The sequence below is a fragment of the Haliotis asinina genome, chromosome 2 (genome assembly GCF_037392515.1).
Source record: "Haliotis asinina isolate JCU_RB_2024 chromosome 2, JCU_Hal_asi_v2, whole genome shotgun sequence".
NCBI classification, from domain to species: Eukaryota; Metazoa; Mollusca; class Gastropoda; order Lepetellida; family Haliotidae; genus Haliotis; species Haliotis asinina.
This window is the reverse complement of record NC_090281.1, coordinates 19,643,423-19,669,988: the sequence shown is the minus strand read 5'-3', so window position 1 is coordinate 19,669,988 and position 26,566 is coordinate 19,643,423. Positions and strand designations below refer to the sequence as shown.

The window sequence follows — 26,566 nt, the reverse complement described above, 5'->3', positions numbered from 1 at the left end:
AATGAGTTTAGTTTTACGCCGCTTTTAGCAATATCACATCGGGTGAGGGAATTGGAATACAAACCAAATTAAAGGAGCGTGAAGTCAAAGTCACTCACTCATATCTATAAGCATCAGCATTTGTATTATTCTCATTCTAACAAAACAAGTGATACAAGTATACACAAAGCAAAATCGCTAGTTTTTGTCAGTGATTATCTGAAAAATATTGTGTACTGAACTACACACAAAACTTCGAAAAAAGACCAAGTGCCGTTTATCGGGACAGACCATTTGCTGCAGACTACCCTCTCTCTTCTAACCACCATAGTTGTGTAGGAACTGGTTATGCGATACCTCCTTAGTTTGGGTGTCCATTTACCCAATCAGTTGCTGCGATTCACGAGGTATCAATTTACATGATGAACAGTTTGTTAAACTTTCAGTCTGTCTGGAAATGTGTTGAAATATAATAAAGTTTATTTGATATATCGTAAAATCCAATTTCGGTCATTTTCATGTTAATACCGTTGTATTGTGCGTGATTAAACAGCGCAAGGACACATATAGGTGCTTCTAAGTCCCTGTATGTTTGAACAGCTCATACACAATACCCACTCTCCCATCGCTGTCCCTCCCTCCCCTTCGTCCCTCTCAGATCACGGGGGACAGGTGTGCTTGTGCACCACGGAGGGCCTGACAGGTGGAACCTGAACGTTTGAAAGAGAGTATCCCAGCGGCCTGTGTCTCCCGTCCCCTCCCACCCTCTTAACGAAGAATGGCGGCCGCCTCTTCACGATACAATATGCTAACACGGGATCTCGCGAGATGTAAAGCTGGAGATGTATCACCTGTAACGCATTGTTGTAGCACATCAACAACACCGTGATGCAGTTCGCGAGTAGGGGAGGGGTGCGGGAGATAATGCTGGAAGCACATGATTCTCACTCCGGAGACCAGGATGCTTCGGTTGATAACATATTTTAAATCACCTTTATTGGTGATTGCCAAATGAAGTATTATTGTTCTTATTGGCATCTTTGTCATCTAATATGATGATGATGATGATGATGATGATCATCATCATCATCATCATCTCCGACACCATTATCATCATCGTCATCATCATCATCATCATCATCTCAAACACGATGGTCGTCAACATCTTCATCATTAACATCATACCACATTTATTTTTATTCATTCTCATCCATAGTCCAGTGACGATAAAAAAGTAGTTCTTATTGATGATTAAAAGTAAATATTATCATAATCATCATCACAAAGACCATTATCATCATCACCATCATCATCATCATCAACAACAACAACGTCATAGCAAATTCGTCGTTCATTCATGCACATCCATAGTCCAGTGACGATAAAAAAGTAGTTCTTATTGATGATTAAAAGTAAATATTATCATAATCATCATCACAAAGACCATTATCATCATCATCATCATCATCATCAACAACAACAACAACGTCATAGCAAATTCGTCGTTCATTCATGCACATCCATAGTCCAGTGACGATAATAAAGACGTTCTTGTTGATGATTAAATGTAAATATCATCTTAATCATCATCGATGTCATACATACCGCCACCATCGTCCTCGTCATCAGCGCCACCATCGTCCTCGTCATCAGCGCCACCATCATCCTAACGTGCATTTCGTTGTTATATTTCATGGAGGTTGTTTGTTCCATTTGCCACTGTTTCCAAATGCTCATGTCGACATTTTGTCCTGGAAGAACGATATATCCATACACTCCACAACTATGGTGATATGTACAGATAGGATTTTTGAACACTTATAAACTTATAATGTGTTGTGCACAACTATTGGAGACAGTGACTATTTTTCCAGACTCGTGCAACTTGAGTGTCTTTCTTAAATCCAAATTAAATACTGTAGTTTATTTACGTACTGCAGTTTATTTACGCTTGATCGTATGTGTACTAACTACTAAATGGTGATGTACTTGTCAAAACGACAAATAAGTTTGAACCTGATATAACATTTGCCAGATTTTCCTTTAACTTTGCATAGAAACATGTGTGCAGGTCAAATATGAAAAATTTTGAATCATTAAGATATTGTAGCACAATTCCCACACAGTAGTGTGACTTCATGTACATCAGCTGTGAATCACCGGACAATGTCTAAACTATTCAGTTAACTACGCCAATATTTGTACAATTTCAAACAATTCTTAATATCAAAATACCCGACAAAATAAATCGCACAATTATTAATTGTTCTATTGTTAAAGCAGGTTTCATAATGAGAGAACACGTTTCATTTTTTCAAGCTAATGTTTCTCCGATCGAAAGTACAAAACCGGGACAGCAATCACGTGCATGATTGTGTCCGCACTGTAGCTATTTTCTTCCACCCCTTTCAAATCCCGGGGATCGGGGGGAGGGGAGCTCCGACATGCGTTCCCCCTCCCTTTTCAAACGTAAAACCCTAGAGTGCAGGTGTGTGACAATCAAAGCCTTTGAAAGGCCGGTGGGGTGTGTGGAGGGGTGAGACATTCCCGTCGTCGCCACTGGCATTAGATGTCTGTGGAACATGTAACACATTATAAGATGTGTTATCACTTAAACCAGTCTCAATTTAAGGGTATCCATGGCCAAGTTAACGGCCTGTCATATTTCAAAAGAAATAGATTATAATCTAGCGTAGATTTTCCATCATATGCGCGTGTTTCTTTCAATTGCACGTGTCAGAATTTCGGCGTTACCTGCGCGGATTCGTCGTTGCATTAGCAAAATTACAGAGACATAAATGGGTTAAGCCTGTAATCTGGGTTACATTTTAAAGTGATATTAGTTTTGATGTTTGGAAGGGCTGCATGGTGTTCCAGCGATTGGGACCTGTGATTATGTTTGATTAAATATGTGTTGTTGGCTACTCATGTCGAAATAACCCATTACCGTAAGTGTGTGTTCCTGGTCTTTGTCTTAGGCTCAGATAGGTATCGTTGTATTTCATGTCGTTTGCCTGATGACATTTTTCAACTTTAATTCTTAATATTTTCAATTATGACTTACGCATTGACTATACTGAAAACATTTTTTCCATGTCTTTTAACACACACAAACATATTTATCTCTCTAGAAACATAATTTCACATAATCAAGAATTAGCGTTTGAATAAATTATAATACATCAGGTTCATTTGTTGATATAATGAACTTTTGGCAACAATATTCTTTAATTAGAAATATAAAATCATTTTTTTAAAAAAATACCGATTAAGTCGCATTATTGTCAAAACCTGCAAAAATGCTGAATAATCGATCTCTCGCATGGTAAATAGTTTTCACCAATTAATGTAAGAACTAGGTTCCAGTAGAATTCAAACTCTGAGAGTCCTGCTCATCCTATTGAATCTTTGTTATGATTCACACCGTTATTTCTCACAAATAGAATTCGTTTTCATCAATTATCCCCACGTCTGTATTATTCGCGCGTGGCTGGTTGAGAAGCTATTGTCTTGAACTACGAAGCCAGCTAGATACGTCTATTGTTGTTACGACAGAGCATAACTGTAATTAAATCTAATTAATGCAGTATTCAATAAACAGATTCCGATCTTCGGCTATCCTATTAAATCGTGGTATACAAAATTAATGACACTGTGGTCTGCTTTGTAAAACACCTATGAGTGTTTTCAATGATAAGAATAAATATTTACTGTATTCGATTTCGTGGAATCGATTTGGTGGCGATGCGATTAAACAATTAGGTGATCATATTAATTGGCAAAGTTTCGCTTATGATATTTTCTTGCACTGAAAATCACCTACATGTCAAATCTCCACCAGACCTTCTCGCCTTAAATACGAACGGCGATGAATGGAATAGTCATTACCGGCAATTTCAGACGTTTAATTTTGGAATAGGAATGTAATTCCACATATAAGTACGGAAAAACCCATAAACCTGGATCCCCGCAAATCCGGACACCCTTTAAATCCAAATCCCTTTAAATGCTGATACCGTTTGATCCCTAATCCCGACTGTTGCTCAGAATGTCAACATAAATAAAAAAGTATCACTAATAGCAATATGTCGTTAATCCACATACTCGTCAATTCGGAGTGTTTCTGAGAGAGAGGCCTACGGCGCTCGGATTCACAGAGTCTCATAGTCGTTGTCGGATACGAATTACGGCATTTACTGTTGGTATAAATTTCAGAAAAATAAGGATGAACATTTCGACGTTCGTTTTGAGTTTTGAATAATTTGAGATCCCGTTTGTTTTCTTTAGTTCACTTTATTGTTTTCGTGTCAGTCACCAGCCTGGGTTCTCAGGGTGATATGTACATGGTATAACAACAGACCCACGTGCTACGTATCAGCCTTATCGCCTATCTACACTATGGACATGTACAAACAAACGTGATATAGACAACATAGCGTTGAAATAGACTAGGGTAGTATTCACCGTATCGATTGCTCGCTGGGCTACTTGTTAGTGTCTCCATTGCGAAGATATTGGAGGGAGGGGTCTGATCTGTTGGGATCATCATCATCATCATCATCATCATCATCGACACACACACAGAGGCATGCAGTTTCCTATACGTTTTGTGTCGTCAAAAGCAGGACATAGCCAGATGTTATCAGCATCTACACTATTTTTCACATAGAAATTGATATGTTGTTCTTGTTTATTAGAAAATGGATATCATCATCATCATCAACAACAACAACAACAACAACAACAACAACCACAGCAACAACAACTAGACACCATTATCATAACTGACGTCGTCATAAGGTTTTGTGTCATCGTCATTAGCTTATATTCTCATAAATGTCCTGTCAGCATCACGTGCTCCATTTATGAGGAAAACCAGATTATTTTGCTAATTATTGTTCTTAACTGGTGATCAGAATTCGGTGGAGGCGTGATTTGGCAGTAGCACTACACAATATGCAGTGCTGGCCGGGAATCATGTTACCATATAAGGTCAAATTCGTTTCAGGAAGAGCTGTTCTAGTTTTAGTATTAACTCACGTCCTCAACTGGTACTTCAGGGTTACAAGAACTAGGGAAGCGCAAGTACTTCACTTAACGTATTTCCTACAGTGTTTGGCCTATATATGCTTGAGTAGGACTGGGGACTACTAAAACTGGGCCTTTGATATCGATATGAAACTGCACACGGGAAATCTGAAACGAAAAAGGTTCCATGCATCTTAAGTCTTTTGTTCATTTTCGCCACTTAAGTTTTAAGAGGCTGGTGTATCTGTGATTGGTGAAGGGTTATAGTTAACACGTACACCCCAAGCTCTAGGTCTCTTTGTTTAAATAGTAATTAGTTGATTTCTGTGAATTATTTTGAAAATGTAGCAAAACTAATTTTTATATTTTCACATGCGCATCCTCATCTTTATTTGATAAAGTAAACGAACCAAACGTTTGCTGTGTAATCTGTTAAACCAGCGAGCACCGCGTTTCCTAAGGTCACAGTAGCGAAGCTGCTTTAGTGTCATTGTTGACCAGTCTCGCATGCATTTTAATTACCCTGAGGAGGATTCGGAGACGACTGCTTACATTTGAAAGACCCCTAGCCATGGCTTGGAACGAGTGACAAGAGACAATTTATTTAAATAATCCAATAAATAATCCTTTTCCGCATGCACCACAATGCACATTTTGGACACTGCCGCAAATGATTCTAGATCTTCTTACAACTTTTCAGTATGTCGTAAGAGAAGTCGTAATCTGGCACGAAGAGCCGGAAGCCGATTGACAGATGACAGAAGTCTGTCGACAGGTGGCGCAAGGTTCCGATTCGCCATGTTTATCAAAAACAAATCAGCACAGACATAAATAATGGTCGTTTCGTATGTCGGCGCGAGTGGGGGCTTGTCCATCCAAGCTGATCTAAATCGAGCAAATCCAAGCGATCGTTTCAGTGTCTTTGTTGACGGGGCGAGTCATTTCGTCGCAAACGTGATTCTGATTTACGACAATCCGTCTTCCGTTCACTGGGGAGCGACGGGGGATCAGGCTTAGCGACATATACTTAGAAGTCACGGAATACTCTCTGATTTTTGCAAAGCTCAACATCAAAAAGCTATCAATTTTCTTGAGCTCCAGTCGGTTGAAATCCTGTTTATATCCCTCATTAAAAATAATTATTTTTATTTTCGATTGAAACAGATAACTCTATACTTGAATGAATGGGGCGTCGGTTACTCCATGCAGACAGTCGGGATGTCAATAATGATCTGATTTATTTCAAATAAATTCCAAAGTGAGAGAGTTGAAATGCAGCTTATATATGCAGTTATGGTAACATCATATGGTTTTATCAAAACGTGTAATAAGCGAACACCCGTGAATGCAAGAAACTGGGAGGGGGTATTAAACACCTCAGTAAAACTGGGTATATTAGGGCTGATGTCGTCCACATAATGAAAATAAAGAAATTGTTAGTCACAATATTCATACTAGAGATTTACTTCTTATCAATTTTGTCTGTTCAATAAGTTCTTTCTTACTTTTCAAAGCAAGGAATTGGGACAGCTGCGAACATATACTTGTTTCAAATATACACTGACAGAAATTAAAATTGAATTAAAATTAAATTGAAAGTCATGGTTCAGATATCCATTGACCGCAATGACCCGTGTCTGGTTATTCGGGGCTGTGGTGAATTATGTAATCAAGGTCTTCTGTAAACCTGGACGTGTTAATAGCACATTGTTAAGTCTTTGGGAAGATAATATTTCTACACACGAAGACGAGACACACACTAGTTTAAATTATCACCCAAATGTTTGTGTAAACAATGTCGTTTGCCTCATAAATTCTTAGACGAGTCGAGCTTTCACTCCGGAATTTACGACATCTCGGTTTACATGAAAATAGGGATCGTAAATCCACCGGTATTCTTTTCTGAAACGATATAAATGAGACTCAGAGATCAGTATCGCGAATTCGCTATCAAAATTCGATTGCAGCCGTAAGCGAATCCGTATTTTAACTGATAACAACTTTATGGCTTTATTTCTCACCTGATTAAATGGAAACTGAAGACATCACGCGTGAAATGGTAACATGTACCTTAAACAACATTAATGAGAGTCGAGGAAGTTTATGAATAGATATGTATTTCCGCTTCTTTTCGTCATTTGCACTACATCAGGCTTATTTTGGGACTGTTCGTCATTGTCGACTTTTTCGTCTTTTTATCTATTTTTTTCTTGTGTGGTTCGTTTTAATTCCACTCCGTAAAGGATTTTCCAGATTATCGTCTTCTTCCCGGAATGAACATATTTTGACGACAAATAGGTTACACGATTTTAATTCAGTGATGAAAATGGGCCAAGGGACTTAACTGATTTTCATACGTGTATTGGTTGTATTTGAATTATTAGATTCGGTATTGTACGCAAACACGTTAGGATTTCTATCTTTAACAGATTTTGTATTCAGTTTTCTTTCTTGTCATTGATACATATATTGGTTATATATATTTTATAAACTCTAAGAATTTACATGCATTCGGCTTTCACAGCATGCCCCCTAAAGAACAAATTCCGTGCGTATTTGAAATCCCAACCCTATCATTCAACTTAGCCACGCTGAGGACATTGTTAGTATGAATTCACCTCTTTCACCCGCCTCCCTGTTAAATTATTTGTGTAAACTGATCTGTTGCCTCACCTGATGATAACTCATTCACGCACTTGGCACTATGTAAGTCAAATCTGAAGGTAAGATTGTTTATCGATTATCAAGAATGAACAAAATAAAGTTCCAACACAAAACAAATCCTGTTCCTATTCGTATAACGAAATTGAAAACATACTGTAAACGTCTCAGTAAGCAATGAATATACCTTCATTTGACACATTTGTACAGACCTGGATAGGAATCTGACAGTGTTGTGTCAACATTCGGTGACATTTCCGAGCCGGCCACAACTGCGCATGTGCAGTATCGTAAGTGTTTACTGCGGTTGCGCAATGAGAGATAACTCCGTGGAATTGAGTGCCCCGCTGACAGATAGAAAGCAACGGCTCTGTCGGGTAGTGGTGACAGGTGACAGATTTATGAGGGAGCGAGTCGATGATGGAATGCACAGATACCATTCACACGTGCTTCATTTTGAACAGTATCAACCGGTGGATCGTCTTGTATTTGTAAATATTTAATGTGATAAAGAGAAATTGGGAATCGCATTCTAAATACATAGAAAGATACAAATGCTAACTGGACGGGATGCTGGATTGTCGTGGACTTGTTGGGTGTAGATGTTGGAGTTGCCAGTGTGTGCGTGTGTGTTGAAGGGGGTGGAGAGAAGAATGAAGTGGTGTGACGGTGTGCAGGTGGCGGCCTACGTAGGTTGTCAGTGGGAATAGGGTTGAGGGGGTCATAATGGAGTAGGGGTGGGCTAGCGGTGTAGGTGGGCTAACGGATTAGGCTGATTCGAACAATATAACGCCTCATCTATGTGCAGTACACGTATATTCGAGATAAGCAATGTACTTTCTCATGTAAAGCTGCAATACAAGAAATGGAAGATATTTTTGTTTATGCGTGTGCGTGTGCGTGTGTCTGTGAAGTAGAAAGTGGGGGATATGGAGTGTTAGGATGTCCGTATTTTTTATGTGTAAAATGGACAAACTAGGTTTCTAGTAGTTTGGAGTAGCGTTTTCAGGGAGGTTGATAGGGAGGGGTGTATGTATAAAACTTGTAAGTGTATATAAGGAAACAATTCAGCAACTCATTTCATACAAAAGTCATAAAAGCAACAGCAAAGCGAAACGATTATTTCGCAGGCATGTTAAAATGGGTCATGATTAGAACTGGGATACTGCAGAAACACGAGAGTGTGTTTGTTTTTGGTCTAATTTTCACGGTTGAGTTGATGTGTTGGCAGGCTAAATACTTGATAAGTCCCCGCCAAGCCTTCCTGCTGATCTCAGCTCAAAACCATGGCACTTGCAATCCCTCAGTCAGACTTCTGCGAATTCCAAGTACAAGCGGAACATTTTCCAGGCTTCTTGCTGGTATTTGTGAGAGGTTTTGTCCGTTTTTTCCCCTGGAACGGATTGAGACCCGCTTTTTTAGGAAAGATATAAGTATCGGCTAAACCACAGGCAAGTCACCTGATTACATTGACCATGTTTGTGTAATATTTTATAACTGTAAAAGCCTACGGGCGTTGAAAAAGTGTCTTCACAAAACCAGCCTTCTGTGCAAAAATGTTTACAAAATCAACCTACATTTTTTTCCAATATGTCATATCTAATGGAATATGTTTTAAAACGGCATAAACATTACTCTCAAATATTTATGGCTGTGTTAAAAATTAGATCGTATCATTTATATCACCTATTGTTTTAAATATAAAAGTAACAAAGTCACAAGCAGTGGAGAGAATTTAAAGAAATTGGTCTGTTTGAGATGAAAATGTCCAATTTAGTACAATGTCATTGTCAATTAAAACTGTATATATTGACACTGATTTACAGTATTTTAATACACACACACACACACACACACACACACACATATATATATATATATATATATATATATATTGCTATTTATTTATTTTTTTATTTTTGTATATTATCTCACGTTTTCCCTAAAGAGCGACAGCGATTAGGAACAGTCTGCACCCAAAGCCTAGACCCTAGAGATATATCCGACTATCCTGCCAATTCATTCATCGCCCTCATGCTGTGTAAAGGTAGCACAGCGATATATACATAGGCTAGAGATTTTCGTCAACAAACGATCTATATCACTACAACCAGCAGGTACGCGCAGATAGCGCCAACAAACAGTCGACCGTCAGTTTGTTTCATGTCTGTGTTGTAGAAATATACACTAGTCGTTGTTGCTCGAATTCAAAGCCGTTTGTTTTATACACTTTTTACGTGCGGGGGAAAATATAAGCAACTTTAGCTCCGGTAGATAAATGAGCTGTGAAAATGCGGAGTCGGGTGATCACGTGTGACTGGTGTATAGGTTCCAGCTGATCAACACAGGTCACAGGTCAAACAGATGTCGAGCTTTAATCTCTTTAATATCAATTCTCCTACAGGTGATATCGGGAAGGAAGTTCAGGACTTACTTCCCTTCCCATGTGACGGTGAAACAGAGTTATTTCCCTTTCCTGTTTAACTTCCGGAAGGAGTTTTTTTTGAAAAACGAAGCACACATGGTGCAACGTGGCATTATGTGGTAGTGGCGTATTTTCGATAACCTGATTATATTTCCTTGTCACAATATATTTTAAAGATAAATATTCCAAAACTTCCAACTTACACACATCTGAAAAGACCGTGGTTTTCAGCACGAGAAAATGCTTCACGCTTGGCAGATCTCATCATTCTTCGAGAAGAATGTTTATTCGCTAAGAAGATGAGTGAACAAGAATGGAACACTGAAACCAAATTAATAATTTATTTAACATATCAGAGTTCTGTTCAAATGCTTCACAGGCTGAGAATATGTGGCTCGTTGTTTAAATAAGCTATACCACAGGTCAGGCAACTAATTTATTTAAAATATTCAAGTATTCAAAATAACAAAACAATAAGTTCAAAATCGAATATACTTTAGGTTGTTTCGTACAATAGATACCACTAAATACCACTCTGCGTTATTCGAGGGGTGGTGGGGTAGAATAGTGGTTAAAGTGTTCGCTCGTCACGCTGAAGACCCGGGTTCGATTTCCCACATAGGTACAACGTGTTAAGCCCATTTCTGGTGTCCCCCACCGTGATATTGCTGGAATATTGCTAAAAGCGGAGTAAACCATAGTCATTCATTATTCTGTCAGACATACCATATCTACACAGTCTGAGACCACTTGCATATGGCACGATGCACCCATATTTCCCAACGCCCGGACTGCCAGCATTGTCCTCTCTCTCATATCGAATTTGACAGTTCAACATCTTTTTATCATTGATAACCGCCTGACGACTGCTACAAATTTCCTTATTGCTTTTAGATGATCATCGGAAATAGTTCCCGCGAGTCCTGCTGATTTGCCCGTTAACCAATCATGTCCATCTGAAATCTGTGTTTATTTGATTCTGTGAAACTTGCACCTTGCAGAGCAAATAGTTTGAACAGTTAATCTAATTTTCGACAAAATGCCTCTTTAGCCCAGCGGGGTAGAGCATTTATCAATGAGACGATCACTAGCAGGCGATACTATGCCTCCATTTTGAATTCACAAGAGTGTGCGTACTGTAAAGGATAAGACTGATAGTAGTTGTACGGTATTGTGTGTACCGGTGTGAAAACGTTTCTATTGTCAAGTTATTTATTTGGTAAAACTGTTGAATCGATTGTAAAAATACATTTTGTTGGTTTCTGTCAAAGTGTCGTCTTCTCGAGTTGTAGTCAAGTACGGGGCCACTTTTCTGAGACCTTGTCAGGAGGTATGATAAAATATTTAGATCCCCACAGAAATAAAAAGGAAAGGTTCGGTATACAAGAAAGTTGTCAAAACAGTACAAACCCTACGTCTCCCCCTCCACCCCAAATATAAACACTGATGAGAAAACATTCTCTCTCTCTCTCTCTCTCTCTCTCTCTCTCTCTCTCTCGCTCTCTCTCTCGGGTATAGTGACAGCAATCAGACAGCACATCAGTAACCACCGTCTTGCTTTCTTCTACTCCACCTATCCCACACCGTCACACCCGCCCCTTATCACCCCAAGACGTCAAAGTGTGGGAATCCCCTGGGTCTGTACTGACCCCCTCCCTGCCAAATTATCAACCAGGGGAATCCGAGTGACTGTCGCCCTTACGATGCGACTTTTATTGGGAAATTGCTCTCGGTTAGTTCGCGGCATTCGGATGTCCAAAATAAACATTTTCATTCCTCGGCTGATCATGTGGCTCTCGCTGACTGTTATTGCCGAAGCTGAGCCCCCCTCCGCGCCATGTGGCTGGCAGATTACGGGGATAGGTGGCCGAGTGCGCGCCCCTCCTATGCAGGGGAAAATGTCTTCACTATCTTACATTTGGCTATTCAGCCTCGTTGTATCGTGTACGCGACGTGGGAGCCTCGCTTTGCTTACGTCCCGATACCGATTGTAACTTTTGGAGCATGTGATTTTAAGAGTTTTTTACAAATTACATAGTTAAATTTATATCTTTTAAGATTTGTTAACGCTCAAGAGATTTCTCAAGGGACGTTTGTAGCGTGTGGTTTAGGAGGTAGAACACGACAGAATATGAAGAATGCGAAGATCTTGCAATGGATTGTAAATTCTGCATTATGTAGACGTAGATATTTAAAATTGTACCCGGATATTCTCTGGTTAGTGAGTGAGCCATGACAGATGACGCGGTACAGACTTTTATAACAGACAATCTGACGGGCAAATGAATGGTTGGCTTGTCCCAGACGTCGTATGTAATCGTATCATCGGTCAGAACAGAACAGACATGGAAACGCATGCAAACGCATGGAAACGCATGCAAACGCTGACCTTGACAAACATGGCCTAGCTACATACAAGAACTATGTGTAGATTAACAACTAACAGACATGAAACAGACATGTGACAGGCTCAGATAATGTTCAGGATCTGTCGAATACATACTTACATACTTAAAGCTACACTAAACTATGTCAAATACTTTTAACAGTTTGTGACTTGGAATCTTGGGATATAACTGAACTTCTTGTCAAAGCGGCGTAAAACCAAACTCACTCACAGGTGCATTTCAATCACTTTGGTATTACATCAATGCATTAATCATCCTGACGGCAAAAATGATGATTAAGTAATATCACCAGTCTGTTTATTCTGTCAAATGACAGCAATAATTGCCAAGATTTGCAGCCTATGAACACCAGTAATTGCAGCCTATGAACACCAGAAATTGCAGCCTATGAACACCAGTAATTGCAGTCCATGAACACCAGAAATTGCTGCCTATGAACATCAGTCAACAGTAATTGCAGCCTATAATTACGTTTAGTTCTTGGTGACACTATGTACGAAATAGACGGCAAATGTTGGTAACTGTTTGCTCTTACAGACAAGAAACCCCTTGATCAATGTATTGAAATAACAAATACAACCATCATAATATTATCTCGAGTGGTCCACATCAAACACTAAGGTTTTCGAATAATCGAACTTTAAACATAAACCTTTCACAGTTTTGTTTGAAAATATTTTCTGCTGAGATGGCGGTTCGTTTTATTTTTCCTGTGCAGTATTTCTTATTTTTAGACAGGAATGTTTATTTTCAAGGGAACCGTTAGTAAAAATGGGCGTGTCACGTCTTACAATGTGTAACATATCTCTTCTCTCATAACGTTGGTTGTCAATTTTGGACTCATTTCAGTGATCAGTTTTGTTTTTGTTTTGTTCCCCACCATGCTTATAACAGAGAAAAGGTTGTTATTAATGGACTATTTTGTTAGACGTCTCGTTGTTCTCTTGTTTCATTTATTTGACACACTGTAAATTTTTTATATACATTTACCGAACGACGAAAGTAAACGCTGAAAATATTACACACTATACGTATTTAACGAACGGGGAAATGGCAGTGAATATCTGAATATCCAATCAAAAAGCGACAATTACGAACGAACAAACTGATCAAGCATCAAATACAAGACAGAAATGAGAACTAGAAGGTTATAGCATCGGAAAATGTAGAATACACGGATGACAAAGATCTATTCTGAATTTAGTCCACTTATTATGCACATGTAATAAAACGTCTTTGTTGACATGAAAGTTCATGATTAAAAAAAATGCTCTTAAAAAGGCTAGATAAAAATGTCTGCCATACCGCGAGATAAAACGCGCACGTGCAAAACATGCTCTATTGGCCGACCATGCACGTGTTACACATGTGAGGTAACACCGCCCGAAATGTCACGAAACGAAAAATAGAATGTTTACATTAAGTGTCAACTGCCGACATTAAAACAAAGCTCTGTTTCTATCAATACCTTCATAAACACTACTTAATAACACTATATGTCTTCTATCTTCTTAAAGACAGCGTGGTTCATTTCAACCTGTCGCTTGTTTATTTCACATGACCGAGTGAGCTTATTCGTCTGGCGGTCCAGTTTACAAATATTGGTTTATAACAAGCCTTGCGAGCTGGAATTAATGAGGTCATACCTATTTATTCGAAAATATACACGTGTGCCTCGTCGTAAATGAGAGGTTGTGTTTATACGTTTCACAGTACATGTGAAACATATTGAATTTGGTGAAGAGTATGGAATCTTTCTCAAGCGGGATTTGTAGATGTGAAAATCCTGTGAAAAAATAATTTATTCCAAAATTATGTATCAAAGGACATGTATGGTTATTTTGCCAATTGCTATTCTTGGAAAATGTTTTAAAATGTCAATTGAAGACATTTAGCTTGTTGCAGGTACAGTACCTGGGTACACCTGGTAGTGTCTGATATTAGTTTCTGGTGTTTGTACCCAGCAACAGAAACGAATGCGTCATTCACAATGCTGAAATGAATGTCGTATTTACATAACACTAACACTGCATGTCATTAAATGTCGAATATTTAAAAAAAATGGCCTTAGGCTCATTCACAAATGCAAACGCTGTCAGATAAGCAGAAAACGCAAGATGACTTAATATTTTGACCCTAACGATAACCCAAGAACCTATTTCAAAATCGTAGCTGATACCGTATGTTGGTTAAGAAAATATATGTATATCTACGTTTCAGACGTTTAATGTTTGTTTATAAATTGTATTCATCAATGTCAACTCTTGTTTATTCCATGCTACACAAATCGCCCACTTGAGATACAAATACATTTGTGAAATGTTTTAACCATTTTTTACGCGATATTCGAGGATTATATTTGACACCTGCTGTTGTATTTTTTCAGTTAAATTTACAATGAATTGAAAGAAATTGGTAAAACATTTTAGTTGATCTAGAAATAATGATTAGACCGCTTATCACGCATGTTAAAACCAAGTTCATTCCCTTTAAAGTAAATACTTTGGCCCTGTTTTTTCGTGTCAGTCGACAGACTTCCCTTCATTACCTGTTGCTGACATTTCTAATCTTCTTTTAAAAATATTATATATGTGGAAAAATTCAACTTTCAGCATTTCTGTACAGCTTCCTTACAGCATAACTGAAAAACAATATATGTTTGGTAGTTTTTTATTACTGAATAGTTTCATACGGGAGTTGTTCACATTCTTTATGGTTCTTTGTTTGTTTGTTGTTGTTGTTGTTGTTGTTTATGAGGAGGAAGAGGAGGGTGTTGTTGTTGTCCTATCCACATAAAGATTTATAAAGTCATGAGAATGAGGCAACGTCTACCATTTTACAAGATAATTGTAAAGTGAAACTGGTAGATACGAGTCTTACCCTAGAACTGGAAAAGATCATGAAACCTAGCAAAAGATTGAGTATATTGTCTTTCAAAGTGTGTTTGTCAAGTCAACGAAAATATTCACCAGGCGGCAAGGAGAGGATGAAATTATCGATTTATGGCAGGAAAACAGTACTCATTTATCAGTTGTCATGGTAACATATATATGACGTATTATTTCTTTCTCAGACCTCTGTCTTCGCGAGGAGTCAACAAATTTATGTCCAGTGATATCGAATAGCAATTATGTACATTCGCCCCGAGAGTACTCAATCAGACGACTGTATAAGACTGAACGTAGAGGCAGCTAGGTATGGAGTATTTGCCCAGCAAAGAATATTGTTTTATTTATGTTGTGATTATTTTTATTTTTACATTTATGACAGTGAGTGCAATCTACATAAACTTTACAACCTAATACAATTCTGTATAAAAGTGTTGTCTTTTTTATTCCTTGTCAAGACCAAAAGTGTATACTCTAACTATATTCAAAGTCAGCTCGAAAAATAGTCGTAAGTCAAGACAAGTTAAGAATTCATTAATTTTTTGTTTGTTTGTTTTGTTTTGTTTGGGCTTTTTTTTCGATCTATCAAAACAAATACCAAGACCATCTGTGTATTTGGTAAGAATTCATGAAATCTGCGAATCGAGGATGTACTAAATATTCACGTTTTTTTCAAAGACATTTCCATGTCAGTGCAAAGTCATTCCGCATCCTAAACCGTCAATCACTTTTGTATGAACCCAGAGGGATTACAAATATTATCCTGGCTTTAGTCGCGGACTCGGATGCGTTTCGGGACTTATTAGCTCAATTTAATATTTCTCTTGCCGGGGGAAAAATTCCTTCCGTTGAAATCTCTCCCCGACCACAGTAAATTTGGGTCTGAAAGACACGGTTCCAGACCACTCTTCTTAGCGAAACAGGAAACGCCAAATTAGAAGAAAATCATGAATGCACTGAACCTTTTAACGATTTTAGCTAAACGGCGATTCCGTTTTCTTCCCGGTTTCTTGTTTTTATTTGTACCGTTGATTTTCACCTTATTCTTACTGTTTTCAAGCAAGAGCAGAATTCCTTTACCGGCATCATGATAACATGATAAGGGTTTGTTTTCAGAATTTCTGTTGACACAAATTGTCTTTGTGAAGCTGGATTTCTTTGGTTGAAATGACTTTGTTTTTCTTTTCCTTAACTTCGTCAATCATGAACACAATAACTTATCCAATAAGTTGAAAGACCTGACTGCTCACTCAATTCCAAAATTTAATTTAATATAGTTTTCCCATTTTTGTTCTAGCAAGTTGAAACAAAGTTCACTTTACATATTAAACTTGGAGATATAATATATGCGTCGTTTATGTCATGTCCTCCAGATATAAGACAATGTATTGTATAAATGATATTCACAAATATTTGAAGTTTACATCGACACAAACCACACAAATCGGATTTGAAATTCGTTAACATGAGATTTTTTTAACCTACCCCCGGTATTAAATGTGAAAAACTTTTCAAAAGTGTAATTGTTTGCACCTGTTTTTAATCTTAGAACAGATTATGCTTTCAAGCGGAATTAATATGTGTATTAACAAGGATATGTAATAAACAAATCTAACTTGCTAAATATTCTGATGCGGTATTGATTTTTCTGAAATGCTCTCGATTATGGGGCCGCAAAAGAGAAATATGCTAGAGTTAATGATGATTGATGACGCTGAAGCAATGATTGATTGCTATAGCTGCCAACCGAGAACTTCTTCACCGGCCACATTTTATTAATATTCCGTTTCCTTGAGTTGTAATTTTGTGATCCAATGCATTTTGGTGCTGAGGGTTGATTGATATGTAAAGTCAGATTTGAACCTTGTGATGTTATTATTCATTTATTAAATAAGTGTTACTGATATTGTTGATACAATTTAATCATATAAAAATAAATGTGCTCCCTCACTTTACATTTTGCCTTGACTTAATAGCGAAACCACTGACACTATTTATGCTGCGTGTTGCTGTTCTGGTATTATTTTTGAAATAAACCTTCTCAGCTGATCGGTATTTATTAAAGCAACAGGGGATAAATGTAAACAGACAAATACGCCAACACAACTGTAATTATTCCATAAATTCCCCGAGCATGTGCCGATTATCTTGACAAAACGTGAACTAGTTGACTGGAAACAGTATCTTAATTCGATACACCGTTTTCAGTTGAATTCTTCCGGTATCAGATTTATGAATGAATGACTGCAGTTATCTCGTGACCAGTCGAGTTTGCGTTGAAGGGCTAATTAGGAAATGCTATTCGACGTACAACTTCATTTGACTATCCTGTTACCGTCATTAATTGAGCTTTCAATCCTTATGTCGCACGATTGGGAGAAGGCGATCTGACAACCAAACCCTGTTATATTTTTTTCAGTGTCATAAGTGGCCTCGTTGCTTTGGTCCGCACAGGTATCATCTAGTATGAGGGCGTGACTTTGAAACTTTTTCGTGAATTTGTGACTCCGCGGGTCGTGAATTTATGAATGAAAGGAGACTAGTCGTCAATCTATTAGTATCTTTCTCCGTGTTAAAAATTCGCGCCGTTGCATGCTAGGATAATTATCCTTTCCAACATAGCGATGACGTCAGGTAGCCTTGAACTGTGTGTTATATCAATATGTAAATATTATATTAATATACGACGGTACGACTGATGGATGTTGTATAAGCATTAATGCAATTCAGTGGAGCTAACATGGGTCCAGGACATTTATTATACTACTCTGATATATCTGAACGTGATTAATCTATTTCAAAATAATTATCATATTACTTAGCAAGTCTCGTATGTATGGATTGCGTCATATGGAAGTTTTGTAATTTTACTGTAGATGGATGCTCATGATGTCAATCACTGGATTGTCTGGTCCAGCCGTATTTATAGGCCGTCGTCATATAGCGAGAATATTTCTGTGTGCAACGTTAGACAACAACAAAACGAGGGTCGGAGTAACTGGGCGTTATCATTATAAATATAGTTATTTCAAATTTATGTCTTTTTTACAGGTCTTGGCCCTGGGGAAAACCCTGACAGACCAGGGGAGGTACTCGACCGGGAGGGATACCAGCACCAGACCCCTCGACAGAAGAGGGTACGGACATCGTTTAAACACCATCAGCTGCGGACGATGAAATCTTACTTTGCTCTTAATCATAACCCTGACGCAAAAGATTTAAAACAACTAGCTCAGAAAACGGGTCTCTCCAAACGTGTTTTACAGGTATGTCATTGAACATTAATCGTTACAACTGATCTATGCATTCATTTGCATTTGTTATTTCGATTACCTGGTTCATTTGTTTATCAAACTAATTTATATATCTTTCCATCTACAGTGTTGTTAATGTTCATGTTAGGTACTGAACAAATCACGATCATTAACTCACCCCAAGCATTCTTGTACAGCCGTTCACTGTCATTAATAATCTAAATGGTATTCACTTTGTAAATGTAACTTTTACACATTTTCATTAATTTCAATTGTACGGACGGTAGTCCGCGTATGATAAGTATTAATATACCAAAAGCACCACCCGTGGTTCTGTGGATGATTGACAGCATCGTGGGGTTTAAAAAAATAAAATAGGCAGATGAAAAATATTGATATCCCACTCACACTAGATTAGATAAACATTAAAAACGATGTACGGGGCCTATACAAAGCTCCTCAATGAGTATATCGTAACGCTTGGAATGGTTTAATGCATTCCTCTACAATGAGCATACGTTACAGGTTAACGCTGAGATTTTTCAAATTTGATACTCATTGAAATTCAATGAACTTCAAGTTTATCGCCAAGTATTTGTTCAAAATTCAATAAACAGGCTTGCTATTTATATTCCACTTGATAGCTTTGTGAACACAGACACATGACATGAACACAAGTCCCCTAAACAAGACGTGCAAAAGCGACCAAAACTGACGTTATTGTCCAAAACGGGAAAAAAGGCCCATTTGTCCGTCCGTTGCCATGGACCACACAGGATAGGAAGAATCCGGGTTCGTTTACCTAGTGTAAATTTTAGTGTTTACTGAGTATCATTTTACATCTACCCAGTCCTCCACGCACTCAATGAATGGAAGGGGTAGGAGAGTGTTCCCCTGCTTCACCGATGTAGTTTCTATGGGTTTTGTTGCTCAGTAGGTTTGTCATTGTTCCTGTCAACACCTTCCAATGTTTACCAAGCTAGGAAAACTTCTCTTCAATTGAAATGCATTGAAAAATACAGAAAGCCGATATTAAGGGAGATGTAACGCTCGTGAGACGTACACTGCACAGGCGTGAGTCAAATCAATCCAGAAAATATTTTAACTTATTTTATATAAAATATATTGTTATTACCAAGAGAATAATAACCTTTACAAACTGCCTGCCAATAGAAAGTATTTACGTATGTTTGAACATAGCTAAAATGCAACAATCAATAAATGGTTACCCAAAGTTGATGTAATCAGCTGTGTACATTATATCTGATTGAGTCACTTCACAGCAACGTTTTGATAACATGAGTTTTGGGTCTAATGTTTTATTATGAGTACCCTTCCACTGGTCAGGTCCTTAGATCCATACTCATATAAGGCATATACAACGTACCAAAGTATGAAAGCCACGAGTATTTAAAGCATGTCTTATTTTAATTATTCTTGCAGTTTCGTTCCAAAAAGATATAAGTGTAACAGTTCTAATTTACTAACTGAAAACAAACAGGCCTGAGAGAATGATAACCGTCGCCGGTAATTAGGGGTTGTTTCCACCCTTAAGGAAGACTGGTTCTATTGAGGTTTGTGGTTTCACCTTTAGTTACAGAGACCATTCACAATCCCCCGTCTTACGAGATGGGCGGGTTAGTGCTTAAGGTTTATGTACCCCCATGGTCCCCGGTTCTTCAAATATTTGTTGCCCCTCTTAAAAGGCAAAAATAGATTTCCAGTCGTTTTTGACACGTTCATAGTTTTATACACACCCGCTCCTTGGCTCCGAACGATGCGAGCACGTCGCTATGTTTACCCTTTTCTCACCCAGGACCGGTAACTTCAATAACCAATTGAGACGAAACATTGCCACCCTCTAAAATGTCATGTAGTTCCCGAAAAAGTTTTTAAAAGCCTTGGCAAAACTGTATAAATATCAGAAACTGAAATTCAAGAGGCGATGTGCGGATATTTCAGATACAAAGCAGTATTCATGTCCCGCGTGAATGGCTTCATGTTCCGGTCTATGTGACAAGCAGTTCCAAGCAGTTTCGTTTATGTACCTAAGATCTTCAGTCATTTTTAATCGACCGAGTAATATTAAGTAGCATATTTGTCGAGCAGTTGTAACGAACAGGGGTAAATGTTGGAGTTATTGTACGGCTACTTACGTCATCAGGGTGTATTGAAATCGAAGACCGTGTCAGATTACATTACGATAGCTATAGAGCTTTGAATACATCATACGTTAAGGTGTTTATTGCTGATAGAAGAGCTATTAACACATGTCACTTGCAGTCATGCAATGTACGCTGGAGAAGTGACACGAATGAAACTATTTGGGAACTGACTTCAGTGACCATAGCGACAGGTGCAAATGTTTGTATAGTTACTAGAATGACACTGTGGGGCTTTTAATTCTGAAGGAGAATTGATTCATGCTATTTATGTGTTGATTTGAACGAAGCAGGGGACTGACTGGAATACACCACACCTGTGAATATCAATCCATCAGAGATGCCACCTTGAACACATACTTTTTATATTGCATGTTATCAGGCTAAGTGAGTGAGGGACCTTTCGCTATTTACACTACTACAGGCTCCAGAATTTAGATAGCCAGGATGTACAAAGCATCGAACCTGGCTTTGCGCTAACGACTTACTCACATGGCCACCCCACCCATTGTTTTGGAAATGTAATTTGAATGTACGTAAAATAATGGTTGAATATCGTTTTGCAGGTTTGGTTCCAAAATGCACGTGCAAAATACCGCCGAAATCTACTCAAGCAGCAAGACTCTGACAAGGGAAATTCCAACACAAACGGGAGCTCGAACGGAGATAAATCCAAAGACTCTCACGATCAGTCTCTCACCGATCTCTCCAATACCCGATCTCCCGCCCTGTCGGACATCAGTTCGAACGCCTCTCTGTCGGACATCCAAACTCCAGCATTGGACACAGATCAGGGCAGCAATAGCATATCTGATCTCTTCTCCAGCACAATTGCCTCAATAAACTAGCGAACCCGGAGAGCTGTGTACCAAACAGAGATTATTTTCAATTCAACCTATGTTATATTTATTGAAAGACCAGAATAAAGTCTGGTTGAAATGGTGTACAGTTAAGCGGGGAAATTCCTCGATTTTGTAATCGAATGTGTATAGTTTGGCATGTGAAACAGTTCGACAAACAGACACGAATGTGGACGAAAAGGCCTGATATCATGACGTCGCCTAGTCTGGCAATGAGACATTGTTGATGACGTTCAGTTGAAGGTTTAAAACGATCTACTTTTTAACAAAAAGTGCTTTAGAGTTCCCAAACAACGGATATTCTTTCAAAGTGCTAGCTGAAATGAAATTTATGAAGAAAACATACTCAACTGAAATTAGACAACAGGAAGTGCTATGTGTGATGGGAACATTCACAGTTATTCAAAGCAAACCCCAGCAAACGTGAAATTAACTTTTTGCTCGACATACAAGTGTAAATAGTTGGAGAAGGACTAAAAAGTTGGTTTCACGCCCAGAAGCGAGAAAAACACTAACTGCTCAAATATGCCGCACGTGCAAGATTTGAAAAAAATGCTTTTTGTGTGGACCGTTTATGATTCTAAGGTGCAGCCAACCCAAATGTGTAGCAGATAAAAGACGGAACGACGCTTTCTTTGTATTCTGTAGATACATTGAATTAAAAACAGTCAGTGGTTCCTCTTTGAACTGATAGCGAGCATATGTAATGTGGTCCAGTCCTCTCATGACGGCGGCTGGCGTTTGGATCCGGGCTGATACAAAATCAAAAACAGATTTCAGTCCGGTTACGGAACCGTATGTGAGACGCAAATACTTTAGTAATACAAGGCACATTCCAAAGAGCTGCATGTGCAACGCTGATGTAAGCTATGAAAAGTAGGACTCCTAAACGGAAACACGGATTCATAATCCACGCTGTCAAACTGTCGAGTTTTGCTATAGATTTTATATGGCAGCCATCGTTTCCCATCAGTTTAAATTTATTGATTTTGTTTATATCGACACAATTATTCCTCTTTCGCAAATGTGATATGTAGTTTTGTCTCATCTATCGCATTACAAACTAAACTTTATAAAATGGCATTTTAATCTCATCACCCAGTGCGTTCTTTTAGTGTTAAAAATGTTAATTTATTTTAAAGGTCATAATTGAAATTTCAGTATATTGAGTTATAAATATCTACAGGTGTACAAGACAGGTGTAAAAGGGATTGGTAAACCCATGCTAAATCTCGCATATCGCCTTCTCTTTGATGATTTGATGTGACTGTTTAGGTAACTTTTACATCATACTACCCCCATGTGCTGTTTGGGGGAGGAGGGGGTATTCTTTGGGGGAACTGGCAAGCAGATGGTGACATGAGCGTGTGGGTACAGCGAGGGCAGAATGGGTAAAGGGAATGCAGGGTAAACCACATTTCCTTCTGCTCAGCAGATTCTGTCGAGGGCTAGTGTCGATATACCAGGTGCAATATTGAATGTGGGAAAAAGGTGCAAAGTCCGCATTGTTTCATACGCCAACTCGGCTATAATTCTGGTTCCTATTCAGCTCACTCGTACCGGAAGTTATAACAAAATTGCCCCTCTTTTTCTTGAAATATATTCAGTTCAACCTGCATCTACTCTTGTTTTGATCCTTTATGAATCTTTTTGTTTTAAGTCATTCATGATGCTGGGATTTGGTTGTGCAGCCTATTATGATCGAATTCCAGATTTCTTTATCGTGAATTAGCCGTGCAGGTTACAGGATATTCTCACTTTCTGATCCAACTAACTCCAAAAGCGTATAAATTGAGATCGGGGACGATGGAAACGAAACGAAAAGGAACTCAAAGACCCTTCACGTCTGTAGCTCATTAGAAGAATGTAAAGAACCTAACATGGGACAGAATCATTTTTATTGGTTGATATTAACAGCTGACATGCGGTCTGCTATTTCGCCTTTGGGCGTGGCTCAGATAAAAGGGACATTTTTATGATAGTCTTTTCACCCTAACCTGTCCCCTACTCTTCACACTCTCGACCTTCGATTTCGCCTAGCATATGGAATTCGCATTTTTATCGGAATTAGGGATATCAGGTGTTATTAAACACGATTTCTCTAATAAGTGACCTCGCTTTTACCTTTGAGGGGAGATAACTCTCGATAATCGGCGTAGTGTTTGGTTACCAAGGTCAAATGACGACTGTTATCACTTGGAATGGGACAATGAAATTACTTATTATTTATGCAAGTGATATGCTCGGCTATGGGCTTGGTGTTTTGGGGTTTTTTTTCAAATCCCTGATATTTTGGTCACATGTAGATGGCTGCTTTGTAAAAGAGAAACGCCAGGCACCGAACAAAGGCAAAGTACCATTGGTTTGCGGAAAGGGTCAGGATGTCAGATCCTCATAAATTCTTCATTTATACCAGAGGTCTCTATCATGGAAAATATGGTACTGATTTTGAAATTGGCTTTTCTTTATCCCCACATCACATTTTCATTCTGACATCCTCCAGCATTAAATCAACTTCTTAGATTGTTTGTCTGACACAATGCACGTGCACACCGTTCAGGGGATTCAGCCCTTCATCAACCTAAATTGACGTCGTCCTCCTGGCAAGCGATAGGTAGGAATCTTATCTCAAGTTGATGATATTAATCACCCCATAACGTCAACAACAGATACAAACATCTTTTTCACAGCGATTCATTTCCACACTGTTTAGCAGATCCAGAAATTGAAATCAGAAACCTTTCAAATAGTTTCTTTTTACTACCCAGCGTACACTTTTAAAACCAAACATTTTTATTTAATTCGACTGAGTAAATGTGTGTCTTCTCATATACTGATGTTTATTAGGACGGAGGTCGACATCTCGCAAAAAGGATTAAAAACGTGTTCTGTCGCGGAGGTATTTTCCCGATAATATACCTTCTGTTTCGTTTCTTTCTCCCCAGACGCTGGTCCAAGGCTACATCTGACTAAATCAAATCTAAATGTGGCAGCTATCTAGGAATTCCGATCCGTGTTCGTTTTCCGGTTCGGGTTTTATACTGACAACTGTGACAACTGCGGGATTGCCGATCCAATATGGCAGCCATTGAGAAATTCCTATACTCTCTCACGGAGAAGGATTCGAGCATCTGTTTTTATTTATCTGACAATCTGGGGGCCATTTTGTAAAACAGTTTATCCAAACAGAAACAGTCTGGCTATGGGCTGCAACGGCAGCGACTCGGCCTTTAATTTTCGTTTACCTTCGCAAATGGCTGGCGTCATTTCGGCCACTTACCCATACACGTGCGCGAATGCCCAATAGGATTAAAGTCAACTTCCTTCTCAAAGATGCACCCAGGCCGTATCCCTCAAAACATATTCTTCATTTTTAGGACTCAGTTTTAGGAGTGTATTAGCTGTGTAACTCTGGTTTCAGTACAAGCCGAATGTCTCACGTGACTAACAATTCAGTAAATAAATAACTTAATTAACTAATTGAACCCATTACAAAAGTCTCGCAATACATGTATTTAAATACACAGGGGTTTGCAACTAATGTATTCTGCTTAATGTTCTTCAATCAGTAACACCCCCAATAGGTTTGCTGCGTTAAATATTCATGACATCAGAGCAGTATATTTCCTTTCGTCGATTAATATTCGCCCAGTTTTTCCCCATCCTGCGCCAGACGACACTAGAAGCAAGGGAGCAGGCGATCAGAGATTCGCACCACCTGCCCCGTCTCAGTCCTGCTCCGCTTCGTCGGCAGAATTAGAATACCAAAGCATTGTAACTGTATCAAATTCAGATGCGCTTTCCTTCAAAATAATCGCCTAGAATAATTTGCTTTTGAAACTGAGAGCATTATTCTCCCCGCTATGTACTTTACAGATAAAATCTGGATAGTAAATGATGAGACCCGTGCAATGAGGATTAAAACTGTATCTTTAACGAGTCGTCTTCTCAAATGTCATAGTTTCTTCTTCTGTACCACGAGTGCATTTTATATTGCTGTCGAAAATCCACATTAATTTACTATGATTTCATTTTAGTTATATTTGAAGTGTTTAAGACGAGGAGTTTTGTAGGGATCGTGCATGATTCCAAAGTTCTATTTTTATGTTTTGTAGGAGTCTTCAATGTCTTTTCTTTCTTGGGCAATAACTTATTGATTTTGATTGCTGTAATTCTTGATATCGATTTGCAAGAGGGGAATATTTGTGTCCGAAACATTGAATAAAATATAGATTACCAACAAACTTACTTACCCTCTAAACATCCTCCTTCAGCTACTTCAATTGTTCCTTACTAACATAGATTAACACCAGTAGTACCTTAAACTGGGTGTTCTTTAAATTCTTTTGAATAGTTTATGTTAGTATTTATGTATTAAATAAGAAGACAACTTTTGGATTCATTGTGAACAAGCCAATAAATGCTTTGTGCTAGATAGAGACACTGACGTGTTGCAGCCAACTGGTATAAATATAGTAAACGACAGTTTGTAAAAAGACGATGGAATGTGAAAATGCGGGTTCATGAATAATAGACCGCTCTGCGTATATGTATATATTGTGTGTTCTATATCTGTATATGAGGAATCACTTCTGTTGAAATTCGCTTGTTTTGTGATGTACTGAGAGTGAATTCAGTCGACCAGTCGGTTTTTGGTGGTGCTTTCAAAGATCCCATTGGTAAGGTCTATCGCTTGGAGTTTATATCGACTTATTTCCATGTTTCTTTATGTCGAACGTTTATCAGCTGTTTGAGTTCATTCCTTTGTAAAATTTATTTCATGCTTAAGCCGAAATGTTCACCTGATGTCTCCGACATGAATTTCTACGCATTTTTAATGTTTGCCCCAAAACTATAAATTCATGATTCTACTGGGTTTTTTCAATGCATGGAGCATCCAA

The 26,566-nt window shown here is 38.4% G+C and overlaps 1 protein-coding gene across 1 annotated transcript in view; it reads left to right on the top strand.

The window, feature by feature from the left end:
• LOC137273372 (LIM/homeobox protein Lhx9-like) overlaps nt 1-22,902 on the top strand; it is a 57,367-nt gene extending 34,465 nt beyond the window's left edge. The window contains exons 4-5 of the mRNA XM_067805992.1: nt 18,441-18,655; nt 21,372-22,902. Of these exons, the coding sequence (XP_067662093.1) occupies nt 18,441-18,655; nt 21,372-21,653 (497 nt within the window). The 3' untranslated portion in view covers nt 21,654-22,902. The remainder of the gene's footprint in view (nt 1-18,440; nt 18,656-21,371) is intronic.
• The last annotated feature ends 3,664 nt before the right edge of the window (nt 22,903-26,566 follow it).